The 16,211-nt window shown below is 38.5% G+C and overlaps 1 protein-coding gene across 15 annotated transcripts in view; it reads right to left on the bottom strand.

The window, feature by feature from the left end:
* AHI1 (Abelson helper integration site 1) overlaps positions 1-16,211 on the bottom strand; it is a 220,548-nt gene that overhangs the window by 153,206 nt on the left and 51,131 nt on the right. For all 15 annotated transcript variants that reach the window (XR_011485574.1, XR_011485577.1, XR_011485575.1 and 12 more), the window contains 4 exons: positions 14,234-14,386; positions 9,581-9,713; positions 6,046-6,169; positions 1,021-1,250 (listed from right to left, as the gene is read on the bottom strand). Coding sequence is in view for 10 of the 15 variants with exons in the window: in XM_070461310.1 (XP_070317411.1) it covers positions 1,021-1,250; positions 6,046-6,169; positions 9,581-9,713; positions 14,234-14,386 (640 nt within the window). In the remaining 5 variants the exon portion in view is untranslated. The remainder of the gene's footprint in view (positions 1-1,020; positions 1,251-6,045; positions 6,170-9,580; positions 9,714-14,233; positions 14,387-16,211) is intronic.

The raw sequence follows: 16,211 nt of genomic DNA, 5'->3' as shown, positions 1-16,211 counted from the left end.
TTTTAGAAACCATACGAAAAGATGGCTGTTCAGCAACTGTGAATGGAATATTTTACACAAAAGTATTAACAATTAGCTTATTCAACTGATGAAATGCCCTGTGTGTGAGAATGTTCTTTCTAATTCTAAGCAGAGAAAAATCTGTAGCTTTTCTGTAGCATTGGCTCTATTTCTATATACTGGAGCAACACAGAAAGACTTAACTTTTTTCACACCTTAGGCAAATACCTGAAGAAATTATTCATCTCCCTTTTATAATCTGAGCTACTTCTTCTATGACAAGTTTTCAGATGCCTTTCTATCCTTGGTTGACCTTTCCTGAAGGGATTCCTACTTATAAACATCCTTATGGTCAAACTGAGTACATTAGAAATATTATTATTTTGATATGATCCCATACTAATTAATTACAGCTATATAAACCTAGTATCTGAAATAATAGAAAAGGTGACTATAAATAGATACAACAAATTTTAGTCTTTCAGCTGATAAAATATTTTATATCCTTAAAACACCATTAATAATACTCATATTCTAATATTAAACCTTAAACAATTGCAAATTTCCCTTCCATAAACATATGTTTAGGTACTTAAAAAAATCTTGTTGCCACATTTTAAACACATATTTTCAACATTGTTCTGGGATCTTTTCCCCCATCTTCCTCAGTTTTGCCATTTACAGAAAAGGGTCCTTTAAGAAACCTACTAAGGGAACAATCACCAATCCAATGAAATATGTTCAGAAATTTGGAACAGGACGGGTTGTTACAGCAAAGATTAGTTGAATCAAAATGTTTAGAAATGTACTGACTTTAAAATTAACTAACAACTACTGCAGCACCAAATTTATGACCAGGTCTATCATATGATCTGCACAGTCTAAATACGCACAAACAAATTTAATTTTATCTAATACATTAAGCCCCTCTCAAGCTGAAATAATTATCCTAGTGAAACAAAATTTTTAAAAAATTCTTCATATAACTAGCCTTCAATTTGAATATAATTTCAGACATACCTTCAATATCAAAACAGAGAGAGTTGATGAAACTCTTGTGAGTGTCAAACTGTTGGATCAATATGGCAGGATCCTCTCTCATATCAACTTTCCATATACGTATGACAGAATCATAGCATCCTGTCACCACCAGCTCTCTTACAGCTGGGTGGAATTTAGCCGTGTAAACAAAAGAAGGATGAGGTAAAACTCTGAAAGTATTTGTATTGCTTATTTCATTTTTCCATATCCTGGAAAAGGATAAAAATGTTACATATTGCTTCTGAAAGGCAGATATTTCTCTAAGAACCAATATAGGCAATGGACTTAATGAGTAAGCAAGTAACAACAACCAATGGTAAATTTTATAACAATAAAAATAATATGATCACATTTGATGACCAGACTTCTTTACATTTTGACAAAGCTATTTCTTAGTTATTTTCAAGCATTATGTTAATTCATCTACTAATTGCAACCTATACCGCAAAATAAAAAACTGTACTTGCATATGTCTGTATATTTTTTAAACCAACCTATTCTTGACATTGATTAAATACAATGCAGAGTTGGTAAAATATTGCATTTAATAAAATATAAGTAAAAAATAAAATAGAGGAAGAAATTTCAATGATTTCCCATTTAGGTTGTGTATATTGCTTTTCCAAAGTACTTACAGTTGAGGACTTGTAGTTGAGGACTAGAGTGTACTCCATTAACTTTTTATTTGTAATTTCAAAGCATAATTAACATAAAGATCTCAAAGACTTAGAAGCCACTTTCAAATTACTATATAAGTACTTGAACAAAATGACCTTAAAATAATTACAATATTTTATAGGAAACAGGTTATCTAACATTGAGTACTCACTTTAATATTCATTATCTCTGCCTTTATATAATAGGTGATTTAAAAGAAAATAATATTGCTATTGCTATAGTCTTGACAAAAGTAAACCCTAAGAGTTAAACTATCAGGTTAGATACTCTGCAAGTCAATGTGTAAAAACAGGCAAAATCTAGGAACAAACACGTGCTTTACAAGTGTAAAGCACTCGATTTTTAAAAACTTAGGTTATCAGAATTAGAAGAATTTATTTTTTAATATGGGGATTTATAGCTTATCCTTTTTATTACTAAGAAATGAAGCAAATTGAGTTTTTTTCAAAATTATCTATAGAAGAAAAAATACAGTTGCTATTCAAGAATAACATTCTATAAGCTTTCTCACCAGCTGCTTAAAAATACAGGATATGATCTTCAGCTACTAAGAATCCAAACTAGTAATGAAGGAAGTGAAAGACTATGTTTTCAAGTAAAAGTGAAACACATGTGTCACTGCATAAACATTTTTACCGTCATGAAACTTTCAATGAACTCATGTAAACACGAAATACAGTACTTACTGGGGAAAAAAACCACTAATTCTGAGGGAATATTAAGGGGAATGCTGAAAGTAAAACTTCAGTTGCATGCTAATAAATCTTAACAGCATCATCTGAAATACTATATAATGAGAAGAAATGACAAGTGTATTGTAAAAAGAGCTCAACATAATTCGAATAGACAATATTTTAACACAAAAATGAAGCTTTTTATATAAATGCTGAACTGGTATCAGTGACGGCTTTAGTCAAGCAAGCAATGGTAGAATCTAAGATCAAAAGAAATGTATTACTGGGTTTGTGGGAAAAAAAATCAGACTGATCATAGCAGAGAACATTTATACACAAATCTGTAAAGACTAGATGAACATACAAAAAATTATTTGAATTTGGAAAGAAAAGAATATACCAAAGTTAAAACAGTAGTTGTGAAGAGAGGATGGAGTGAGAACATATTGGTATATTTGGGAGCCATTACACATGGACAAGCTTTTCTGATTATATTGGGAGCTGCTGATCTTTTTTTCCTCAAATTTTACTGAAGTTAACTAAAGACAAAGATTTACATTAAACCCATTTAGCAGAGAGCTAACCAGTGGAAAACAGTTACTCAGAGGATGCTAACAGTAACAGGTGATGGTGATCTCAAGGAAAGACAGAAGACCTGGACAAAAACCCAACTTCTTGCCACTTGGGAGCATTAGCAACTCTGGTTCTTTCCCTTTTGACTTTAGTTCATTCTCTGTAAGCATTCCTTATCTCTTTCAAAATCCCACTATCTTTTTATTTCTAGCCACAGTGATTCTCTTTTCACTGTTAACCCTTCACAGTAGTATTTTTAGGATGCAAACAGTCCTAAATGAGGATCAACTCCAAAGCTACACAAAGGAAAAAGTATACTTTATACAGCATATGTTGTGTGAGGAAATCCAAGTTGACCTCAAAAAATGGTAAAATTTAAAAAAAAAGGGGGGGGGGGGGCGTAAAATCTGAGCTGGGTCTTAAGTGATGACTATCCTGGCTTAGCACAGGCACTTAGATGTTTGTTGGGTGAATGAGTTGGGCAGGAAGGGGAGGAGAAGCGCGGGAAGCATAGGAAGAGGCAATAAGGTAACAGGGAGATACCAAAGAAGATGAGATGTTAAGGGCATTTCAGAAGTTTGTTCAAGAGGCAGAGTGTACTGTGGCAAGTGCACACGAGAAAATGGGAGGTCAGTGAGGGCCATGCTTGTCATGCCATGCTAAGGAACCAGCACATTTTTCAAACAGCAATGGCAATCAAAGACTTTTTAAAGTCAAGACATTATGAAAGATGGTTTTGGAAAGGCCTTTTGCATAGCAGGGGTGGAGGAGCTAAAGGGTGAACACTGGCAAAGCTTAGCAGCAACAGTTGAAGCAAAAAGATAACAAGGGCTTGAATTAAGGCAACAGCAGTGAAGACAGAAGGAATGTGATAGAATGGGAGCCTTTTAGGAGGGAGAATTGATACAGTTCAGAACTACTTAGATGAGAAAAAGAAAGATGAGTCCTACTCTGAGTTCCCAGCTTGGGAGGCAGGGTAGATAAGGAGATGCACTTAAAAATCTGGAGATGCAGAGAATGGACTTGTGGCCACGGTGGAGAGGGAGAGAGAACAAGTAGCATCAACATAGATACACCATCAGGTGCAGATGCATAGCTGCTGAGAAGTTGCTCTGTAGCACAGGGAGCCCAGTCTGCTGCTCTGTGATGACCTGGGGGGATGGGATCGGGGAGGGGAGGGAAGCTAAGGAAGGAGGGGATGTATGTATAATTATGGCTGATTTGTATGGTAGAAACCAATACAACATAGTAAATTTTTTTAAATATTTAAATTAAAGAAAAAAGAACAAAACAAAACAAAAACTATATGAAGGTTAAAAACAGAAAACAAAATTTGGTGATTTCAGATTTGGATTTGCGGTACCACTGGGCAATCCAGGCAGAAGTGTGTTAGTAGCTGAATTTGAAAAAGAGAAGGAGCTCAAAGTTATTAGCATACAAGTGAGATTCAAAGCCGAGGAAGATGAGGGAGAGCAGGATAAGCACACCAAACCACAGAAGACACTGAATAAAGGATCTTGGGGACCCATATCTCTTTGTTAACAGAGATGAATAGAGATACACAAGGGTAAATTTATGAATGTGCGTGCTAAGTCGCTTCAATTATGTCCAACTCTTTACGACACTATGGACTGGTAGCTTGCCAGGCTCCTTTGTCCATGGGATTTTCCAGGCCAGAATACTGGAGTGAGTCGCCATTCCCTTCCTCAGGGGATCTTCCCGAACCAGGGATTGAACCCACACCCCTTATATCTCTTGCATTGGCAGGTGGGCTTTTTACCACCTGGGAAGCCCAAATTTATGGATATTAGGTGGTAAGCCAGAGAGAAATATAGGAATTTCATGTCTGGTTAAATTACACTGTAAATTGAAGGTAGTCATTTAACGAAAGTGGGAAGACTGTATAGAGAACTAAAGATTGTGCAAAGAACTTGAAGCATGGTAAGATTTGGTTGGATCTGCTGCTAGAGGAATGAGAAAAAAATAGCTAAATAAACATAAGTAAAAGGATTGCTCAGCAGAGATGAGAACTTATGGATTTTGCGACTCTCAAATCCATAGATAAGGCCTTACCAAGGTTCTGCCTTTTTCTCTAGCATAGCTTGGCGTCAGACAGAATGGTTATGCTTGAAAGAACAAGAAACCAGATGGGTTATTGAGGATGTTGTTAAGAGGGATTAATAGTAGGTTTCTAGTTCTCCAGTGGCTCAGACAGTAAAGAATCTACCTATGCTGCAGGAGACCAGGTTTGACTCCTGAGTTGGGAAGATCCCCTGGAGAAAGGCATGGCGACTCACTCCAGTATTCTTACTGGGAGAATCCCATGCACAGAGGAGCCTGGTGGGCTATAGTCCATGCGGTCGCAAAGAGTCAGACACGACTGAGCAACTAATACTGCTACTTATTAAATTGCAAGGGGTTAAATTATTTTAAGACTGACATTCTGAAAAATGCAAATATTTGAAAATCTATTACACTCTTAAAATGCAAGATGCATATTCATTTACTGACCCTACATCATGCATTGAGCAGCACCATGTCTTGGTCTGGATCCAGCTAAACAGTACAGATGGAATCCCTGCCATCAACAGCTTGTATTCCAGGAAAAATAATCTAAGTTGTTTAATAACTTCAAGGTATTAATCAAAACTGTACAAAATGACCATTTAAAGACAGTGAGGATTAGAGAAACATTGTGTATATATACATATGAAATTATATTTAACAGCATGTGTTTAGGAAAAAGTTTTCATAACTTAATCAGTGAGTCTGTATGATGCATATTTATGACAATCTCTTGATAAGAAAGACAAAATTGAAGCCTAAGAGCAGTTATATCACTTTACATTCTATTTACATTCTCTTGGAGGGCATGCAGCATACACAGAGGGTGAGATGGTTAGATGGCATCACTGACTCAGTGGGCTTGAGTTTGAGCATCCAGGAGTACCCAGGAGATACTGAGCGACAGGGAAGCCTGGCATGCTGCAGTCCACGCGGTTTCAAAGAGTCGGACACAACTTAGTGGCCGAACAACAAGACGCACAGAGAGCAGTGAGCGCTTCTGAAGTGTACTGACCTGGCAGTGCCGTCAGACGACGCAGTGAGAATGTAACGATCGTCTCTGGACCAGCAGAGATCGTAAATGAGATTGAGGTGGCCACACAATTCTCTCATGAAACGTCCAGAAGGAATTTCATACACTAATGAAAACATTCCCCAAATTAGTAAGTTTCCAGACAGAGGTTTCTTAACTGAATAATATAAAAATTCATCATTTATAATAATTTGTACATAAGGTAACCACTGTCTGTAAGAATATTATCACCAAAGACATTTTCAGTATGAAAAAAGGTCAAAATCTACTTAAAAGTAAGTTTTCAATTGCTTTAGATACAAGAACTTAAATACCTAAAATTTTATAATATGCTACAGTTAACAATTATTCTGATCTCTCTTTTTTTTAATTTTTCCCCTGCCCCCACCCCTCTGATCTCTTTCCAAAGCAATCCTAATAACCTTTGATAATCAACTTATTAAACAGATAACTTTTAAATTGCAATTCACTTCAAAGATTCTGTAATTTGGGCTTTTATGAATAAAGTATTATTTTATCCAAAAATCAATCAAATTTCAAGGAAAATTTAACTATTTGAAGCAATGAGAAACTTAAACCCTGCTACTGTGAGAGAAAAATTATAATACTAAAAATGATAGGGGAATTAATAGAGATTTAATCTGATAAACAAGGCATTGTAGTATTGTTATGCTATGTATATAGTAAAACCTTCTAAGAACAGAGAACAGCTTCCAAGTCTCTACTTCCACCTAGTGGTACAACCAACTGCTGTTTAAAATACTAAAAAGTACAGAAGAACTTCCGCTATAGCAAAATAAAGACTCTGGAAAATCTACTCTCCCATAAAAGCAACGAGAACACTGGCAAAAAATTGTCAAAATTAGCTTTTTCAAAATTTTGGGAATTAAAGGCTTATAACAATCTGAGGAACATTTTACTAAAGGAAAACATATGAATATTGGCAAGAACAGTGAGCTCTGTGGTGCTTAAGTTGTCCTGCTCCCATTCTCCTCTCCCAAGCTCCAGAGTCGCCCTGAAAACCAGCAGCCTTGAAGCTACAAAGAACAGCAGCCTCGCGTCTATGAGACGGGGCAGAAGAAGCCTAAAGACCTCCAAAGCCCATCCCCAAGACAAAAGTGTGAGACGGCTGGGCAGCTTCCTGCAAGGCCCCATTCTCAGGGCCTGGCTTTACCTGACCTGGCTCTGAGCCTGCTCTGGGCCAACAGTCCTAAGCCTGGGGGCATAAAATAATCAGTAGTGTGGCCCTCTGAGGCAGTGATACCAGGTAGAGCTAAGCAGAGGCTGGCCAAAGAACTCAAAAGAAATACTGGGAATGAGATGTCCACAGGGTACTTTGAAAAGCTCCAGTATATTCCAGGGAACTGAGAAGAACATGTACACATGAAAGGCTGTGCACACACTTGTGCAAGACAGACCTGAACGGCCTTGTATCTTACTGGGACTGCCCTGGGGAAACTGCAAACAGGAAGTGAAGGCGAAGGCGAAGCTGTAAACTCTACTTGAGCACTGGAAACCTATCCCAACACACACAGAAACACACAGGCGCGCGCACACACACACACACACACACACACACACACACACACATACACACAGCACCCTTCGGCACTGGCAGGGAGGCCTGTTTACTCAAGGATATTTGAAAATCCCTCTCTAACCATCAGCTGACCACTAAGCTAGCAAAGCAAAAACTCCAGGGGTAGCACCTCACGAGGAATAAAGACTAGGAAAATAACTACACAGATAACAACAACAACAGATCCCAGCTGGGCAGATGGAGGTGGGTAAGTAAGGGAATCGGATTTCCAGAGTTGCCACATTGTAATATTTAAAATATTCAGTTTTCAAGGGAGACACACACATACACACAAAACAGGAAAGTACAGCCACAAACAGGAAAAAAAAGCAGTTAACAGGAACTGTCAATGACACTGGTTTCCTAGTTAAATCCTTTCTTAAAAGTATGTTCAAAGAACTAAAGAAAACCACATCTGAAGAACAAAGGTGTGAGAATTATTTCTTAGCAATTAATAGATAGAAGTTATAAAAAAAAAAAGACCAAGTAGAAATTCTAGAGTTGAAAAGTACAATGACTGAAATAAACAATTCACTACAGGGGCTCAACAGCAGATATGAACTGTCAGAATCATCACTAAACTTGAAGACAGTTCAATTAAGATTATGTAGTTAGAGGTGCAGAAAGAAAAAAATGAAGGAAAATGAACAAAGGTGCAGAGACCTATTGCATAACCATCAAGTGCACCAACATAGAAATGATGGGAATCTCAGAAGAAGAGAAGAAAATAGAAAGGGGCAGAAATAACATTTGAAGAAATAAAGATGAAAAACCTCCCAAATTTGTGAAAAACATTAATCTGCACATCCTACGAGCTGAACACAGTCCAAGCAGATACATCATAATCAAAAACCAAAGACAAAGATTCTTCTTTTTAAAAAATTTTTTTTAGATTCAAGCAGTAAGTATATCTAAATTCAAGTTTTTCTTAAAGCATGAAGTAACACATATTTATCCCGGAAATGTTAAAAACATACACATCAGAATGAAAATAATTCTTTCACTGCCCAGTGCATAGTGAAAAAAAAAATCACTATTAATACCCTGGGGGTATGTTTTCTTAAGAATCTTTTTTCCCCCAATGCATAGCTTTAAGTGAATGTTAACAACAGCAGAATAGCATAGTCATAATCAAACTACATGATCACTTTGTACATCTAAAGCTAACATTATTTCATATTTACTTAATAGCTGATAATCAACCAATTATGAGTCCTTGTGGAAAAAAAGAGCCAATCAGCTCCAGAATAATAAACTGTGAAGCTGGGGAAAACTCAATGTCACTGCTCGGGGCAGACGTCTGTGAAGAGCTGGCTACTTCCTGCTGAGATGAGCTGGTTTTCACCATTAAACAAGAAGGGAAAGTATTTCATGCCTCTATGACTAGAAGAGCATGAATGCCCACTGAAAAAATATCTCTAATGTTACAGAAATAACTTGTCAACGTGGTTTCTCCATTTGTTAAAGGTACTTTAAGAGTAGGTCTTTGGCCTCTCTGCTGATCTACTATAACTAAAATTCTTCATCTAGGTATTCCTGAGCCAATTTCTACTGTCTTACCGCATAACAAATTTGAGGGCTTTCATAATCAAATTCTCACAATTATCAAAGGACTAAAATTGGACTAAAATTCTTCAAGAGATTTATTAATCCTATATGCTGCAAAATTTCTACACTTAAAATAGAAAATACACAAAGAGTACCTCTTGAATATTTTAAAAAATTTATTATCCTTCATTTGATCATTCTCATTTTTATTCCTGGACATATACTGTATAGTGTAAATTATTAAAAAAGAATTGTGACTTTACTTGAGGAAATCTATTTTAATTCAGTAGCATGGGTGGATGACAAATTAAGATTTCAATGCATTTTAAAAAACAAAGAAAATCCTCTCATAGTCTAGTATTATACTAAACAGATAGGATCATTACTCACAAATAATGGGATACCCATCCCGGCTGGCACAGGCTGCTGCTAATATTCTTCCATTGTGGGAGAAAGCAAGACAAAAGCATCCTCGCTCTCCTGCATTTAGTGAGAAGAGGTGCTTGTTTGGGATACGGCAGGCCTGCAAAACATACATTTTATGAATACAGATGAACAAACATTAAATACGAAAGCTAGTTGGTAACTTCAATTACTGTAGCTGGTGCAGTTTCTGGTTTTTTAAAAGGTCCCTTTACTGTGAGGCAGAGGAGGAAGAAGGCAAGTAAGCAGAATGATGGAAAACCAAAATAAATTACTTCACTTTCAAAGCAGACAATCAGTTTCAATTCTCTATAAAACTGAGTGAATTTATACCCATGCCTAACTAGCACTATTCACCTAAAAGGTGAACACAAAATTTCAAGATCTGATACTCCTAAAGCTATCACTACCAGATTATTTTCATACAGCCACAAAAGGGAATGTGTGTCACAGCCTTCTTTCAGGACAGCAACTAATAAGTGATTTTTGTGGAACCATAAACTTGTCCTGAGTCTACAGATGCCATATAGACCCAGCTGAAGTCCCGGATGTATAAATATTCATCCTTTCTTTTTTCTCTTAAATAACCATCATTTGTAAAGCCTTCCAAAATGTATTTTTGGAACAAATCAATCACTTCTTATTGATTTCTCACTCACTGTTTTTATTAAAATTCCTTCATCATTTTTATGTTTTCATTCCTTATTACCAGATGAAACCAAAACTTATTGTGTATTAATAGCTATTGTAGAAAATACTACTTGCTTTTATTTGTTCTAATTCTACCTCTTTCAAACTTTGGTGAGCCTTAGTTCCTGTGTTTCTTTCTTACTATTCAAAATGTATATTTGGCCCTTATGATATGCCATGAATGTGGTACTTTCATTACAAGTATCTCTGCATATATTCATCATGAGCTTCCCAGGTGGCCCAGTGATAAAGAATCTGCCTCCCAGTGCAGCAGACACAGGAGACACAGGTTTAATCCCTGGGTTGGGAAGACAGCCTGGAGTTAGGACACGGCTTCCCACTCCACTATTCTTGTCTGGAAAATCCCATGGACAGAGAAATGTGGCGGGCTATAGTCCATGGGATGGCAAAGGGTCAAACACTACTGAGCGACTGAGCACACACACATGCTCATCAGAGCGAACCTGTGAGTAACTACCAGCACCATATAAAGCTAGTAAGTATTATTCAGAGGGTTAAGCCCAGCTCAGTCAAAGACTACTGACTCAAGGACCTGCTTTCTAGATGAGAACCAGGTTCTCACAAGTAGCATCACAATTTAGCAGCAATATGAAGAGGCAGAATTATGAGCAGCTACTTGAAAGGTGAAAATATGAGCAGCTACTTGAAAGGTGAAAAATTCAACAGACATCTATTAGGTGTCAATAACGTACCAGATACCAGCTTTCCATCCAGATGATTTAGAAAAGGGAGAGGGAGATAAAAAGAGGTCAACAGTTGAAGGAAAAGTTAGCAGGTTTCATAATCACTTGCTGCTGCTCTTAGAGGAGGAGGTGTAGTTAAGGAAAACTGTGCCTCATCACTAAAGCCAAAACATTAAAAGCACCATCATTTAACTTGCATTCCCAGAGTTAGATGCTATACTCAGAAGAGGCACCTGATGAACATTTAGTAACAGCAGCAAAGGACCTCAATGTCCTTTTTTTTCTTTAGCATATGTGCTGCCGAAGTGAGCACGGGCCTCAACATCCTCAGCTCTCCACTCTTTACTACTTTGTCAGTCACTCAGTCACATTAGGTCTTTCCTTCTTTCGTATTCATGTCTCATTCCTCACTTTTGCCACCAACACCCCAAGGTCGGACCCTCTCACCTCACACCTCAGTGACTGCAGTGGCCACCTTCCTCATCCCCAAGGTCGGACCCCTCTCACCTCACACCTCAGTGACTGCAGTGGCCACCTTCCTCATCCCCAAGGTCAGACCCCTCTCACCTCACACCTCAGTGACTGCAATGGCCACCTTCCTCATCCCCAAGGTCGGACCCTCTCACCTCACACCTCAGTGACTGCAGTGGCCACCTTCCTCATCCCCAAGGTCGGACCCCTCTCACCTCACACCTCAGTGACAGCAATGGCCACCTTCCTCATCCCGAAGGTCAGACCCTCTCACCTCACACCTCAGCGACTGCAGTGGCCACCTTTCTCATCCCCAAGGTCGGACCCTCTCACCTCACACCTCAGTGACTGCAGTGGCCACCTTCCTCATCCCCAAGGTGGACCCTCTCACCTCACACCTCAGTGACAGCAATGGCCACCTTCCTCATCCCGAAGGTCAGACCCTCTCACCTCACACCTCAGCGACTGCAGTGGCCACCTTCCTCATCCCCAAGGTCGGACCCTCTCACCTCACACCTCAGTGACAGCAATGGCCACCTTCCTCATCCCGAAGGTCGGACCCTCTCACCTCACACCTCAGTGACTGCAGTGGCCACCTTCCTCATCCCCAAGGTCGGACCCTCTCACCTCACACCTCAGTGACTGCAGTGGCCACCTTCCTCATCCCCAAGGTCGGACCCTCTCACCTCACACCTCAGTGACTGCAGTGGCCACCTTCCTCTCATTCTGAGGTATCCTATTTCAAGGTCCACTACATGCCATTGTCAGCATTGGGACAAACTGTTAATTTGTCCTAAAATACAACTGTTACCACACTTCCTTCTCACCTGAAACCTCCCACTTTTCCTCAGTCCCACACAATCAAATATTAGGCTACCCACCGTTTGAGCCACTTCAGAATGTGGGCCTACTCTATCACCACCACTTGACCTCTTACACAAACTCAGATTTCCCGCCCACCAAGCTTTGAGTGCCTGAGGAATACAACAGGTGCTTCCCCATTTATTTAAAACATTGCCCCAACATGAAATACTCTCCTCTGTCCTCTTCACTCACTCTTAACCTGGCCACTCTTTAAAGTCTGTCGCAGGCTCCAGCAACCTGTTGAGTGAACCCTCACTCCAGATCACCATTTACGTATCAGAAATTCTCAAACTGCTTTCATTTCAGGGTGCTTTACAGTCTTAAAAATTTTTTGAGGATCCTCAAATGTGGCTATATCTACAGATATTTATCATATTAGAAATTAAAACTGAGAAATTAAAAAACCATTTGTTAATCATTTAAAAAATAACAGAGCAATCCATTAAATGTTAACAATTTCTTTTCACAAAAGATTTCATAAAATGGAACTGTTCTATATTTTTGCAAATCTTTTCAATTTCTGGCTCAATAACAGGTAGCTAGATTTGCTTAATAAAAGCAAAACTGCTTCTGCATATCAGATATCATTTAGACTTGTGATATCAGATATCATTTAGCCTCTGGAAAACTCCAGCGTGAGAGAATGAAAGTCTTGTGAGAGAATGAAAGTCAAAAAGACAGATTAAATCACTATAGAATCATTATGATCTTATTCTGAAAATAGACTAACTTCAACAGACCCCTTGAAAGGGTCGGAGGACTCCCAGCAGTCTCCAAATCACACTTTGAGAACTGCTCATCTAAACAATTATTTTTATATCTATATTTCCTGAAGAGTTCGTTGCAGCATACCTGAGAGTGAACAGCAAAGTAACTGTTTCGCCATGTCTGAAAATGATGTGAAAGGTCCCCACGGGGACAGTCTAAGTATTATTCTCTCCATACTATTATGTATAAAGTATTTAAAAGTGACCTTAAGATGTATCTGTAAAATTGGCCTCAAAAAGAAAATTAAATATGATGCAAAACAGAATGTGAAAAGGTCTAGGAAAACAGTCACTCTTATGTATATACTGAGTCTATAAAATGCACCACTTCACTCTTTATGGAAACAGATAAGAGACTGGCATAAGTTCACCAGTAATGCTTCTTGCCACTGCAAAATATGATAGCCAAGTACAAAAAATTTTAGTGAAAGCTTAAATACTGCTCAACTTCTGGTAAAAGGATAACATATACCTGTCTCTATCAAAACGTGATTCAGGAAGAAGCCAGGGACTGTAAAAATTTCACGAATCTGAAAACTGTGTATTTATGGGCTGAACTGTGTCTCCACAAATCCCTACCTTGAAGCTCTAAACCCAGTACCTCAGAATGTAACAGTATTATGGATACAAGATCTTTCCAGAGCAGACTAAGTTAAAATGAGGTTGCTAGGGTGAGCCCGAGTCTAACAAGAAGGTGAGACACTAAGGAAGCACCCATACAGAGAAAAGGCCACGAAGAAGCAGGAAGATGGCAGCCATCTGCCAGCCAAGGGGAAAGGCCTCAGCACAAACCAGCCTTGCAACCCTTAATCTGGGACTTACAGCCTTCAGAATTATGAGAAAACAAATTTCTATTGATTAGGCCAACCTGTCTGTGATCTTTCTTATGGCAGCTCTGGCAAACAAATAAAACTCTCCATATCCCCAAAGAAGTTAAGATAGTATCTGTATGCACACGATAGGTACTCTATTATTATTTACCAAATGAATTAATAGGCAGACAAGATCATGGCTAAAAACAAGGATAATCTGAAAGTTTTAAGTAGTAAGCTACTGACCCTAGGAGCTGATGGCGCATTTCAAAATAAATATCTAAATGAATCCAGTGTCAGTGAACACTTCACCTGCCCAGGCAACCGTTTCCACTTCACCACTTCCTTTGAATCTTCTAATCCAGGCTCTGCGTCCACTGAACTTGGCTCATGGTGTCGCTCACGGTACACTGGTTTCCCCTTTTCTTCCTGAAGAGCCATCACAGAACGGTAAGATGGCTTTACCTAAGTATGTACAGAAAATGAGAAAATGTATGTATCATGTTAATTTTTTTCTCTTTTCTAGCATATATGGCTTTGAAAATATTGAAATAAACAGTATACTATGAAAATGTTTGAAAATGTAACCCAGAAAAAAAATTCTACTTTTATTTGTACACCATTTAAATAAAATAAAATGAATGGGCTTCTTCTCTAATAGCTCAATTGGTAAAGAATCCACCTGCAATGCAGGAGACCCTGATTTGATTCCTGGGTCGGGAAGGTCCGCTGGAGAAGGGGTAGGCTACCCACTCCAGTAATCTTGGGCTTCCCTTGTGGCTCAGCTGGTAAAGAATCCACCTGCAATATGGGAGACCTGGGTTCGATCCCTGGGTTGGGAATATCCCCTAGAGAAGGGAAGGTCTACCCACTCCAGTACTCTGGCCTGGAGAATTCCATGGGCTGTATAGTCCATGGGTTCCCAAAGAGCTGGACATGACTAACCCTGATGCTGGGAAAGATTGGGGGGGCAGGAGGAGAAGGGGACGACAGGGGATGAGATAGTTGGATGGCATCACCAACTCGATGAACATGGGTTTAGGTGGATTCTGGGAGTTGGTGATGGACAGGGAGACCTGGTGTGCTGCGGTTCATGGGGTCGCAAAGAGTCAGACACGACTGAGCAACTGAACTGAAGTGAACTGAAGCAACTTTCACTATCACTTTAAATAAAATGTCAGTTGCTTGAAATTACAGTCCTAAACCCAAAAGCCTTAAAAGAAGGAAAGGATAAAACAGAACTCCAATGACATAGTTTTAGTCACTCTGTCCCTTTGTTCCTGCTTCTTCACCAATACCTACCAGATGGTATATTATGGCTCTGGCATTGTACTACGGCATATCTGCTTTAAGATCACAACATAAAGACCTGATGTTTTTAAATCCTCCATTTCTTAAAATAGATTTAATTCCATTCAAACCAATGAAAACCAACACTGTGGTCACAGTTTACAATATCAATACAGAATATGCAGAATGGCCTGAAATGTTTTGTGACAATGAGACAAAAGCAAAAGTTTCACCTCATTTTAGGACAAATGTTTGCTAAGATAGTCATAATTTTAATCTATGTACAACAGAAGTAGAAATATTACTTGTTGATTATTTGAATAATAGTGTAAAAAATGTGTCTATAATTCATGGGTCTGCAAGCTATGGTCTAAATATAGCCAATGACATTTTTGCAAATAAAGTTTTATTCAAACACATCCAAAACCATCTGTTTAGTTATCATCTACATATGTCTATGTAGCTACTTTCACCTTACCAAGGAAAGGCTGAGAGGCAGGAACAGAGACTGCATAGCCTGCAAAGCCTGAACTGTTTATTGTCTGGTCCTATTTGTCAGTTTCCACATTGCAGTCATCTGCCTGCAATGCAGAAGACCTGGGTTCGATTCCTGGGTTGGGAAGATCCCCTGGAGAAGGAAATGGCAACCCACTCCAGTATTGTTGCCTGGAGAACCCCATGGACAGAGGTGCCTAGTGGGCTACAGTCCATGGGGTTACAAGAGTCAGACATGACTTAGTGACTAAACCACCACCACACATTAAGTCATTCTTGTATCTTTAATATTTAAAGATTAGCATTATTTTTTTAAAAATTCTTAAAATTAAAATCTATATTTAGGACTTAAAATTCATTAAAATATCTTTTGAGTATCAGCTATTACAGGCTTAATACATAATCTCTGAAGTTTCCTTTCTATTTCAGACATCTATTAAAATAATTCTAAAGTTTTTATCTGTATAGAAACAGAAACCATCGCCCCCACCGAAGATATATTTTT

Source organism: Odocoileus virginianus, chromosome 34, assembly GCF_023699985.2.
Source record: "Odocoileus virginianus isolate 20LAN1187 ecotype Illinois chromosome 34, Ovbor_1.2, whole genome shotgun sequence".
NCBI classification, from domain to species: domain Eukaryota; kingdom Metazoa; phylum Chordata; class Mammalia; order Artiodactyla; family Cervidae; genus Odocoileus; species Odocoileus virginianus.
This window is presented reverse-complemented; position numbering and strand designations above follow the sequence as displayed.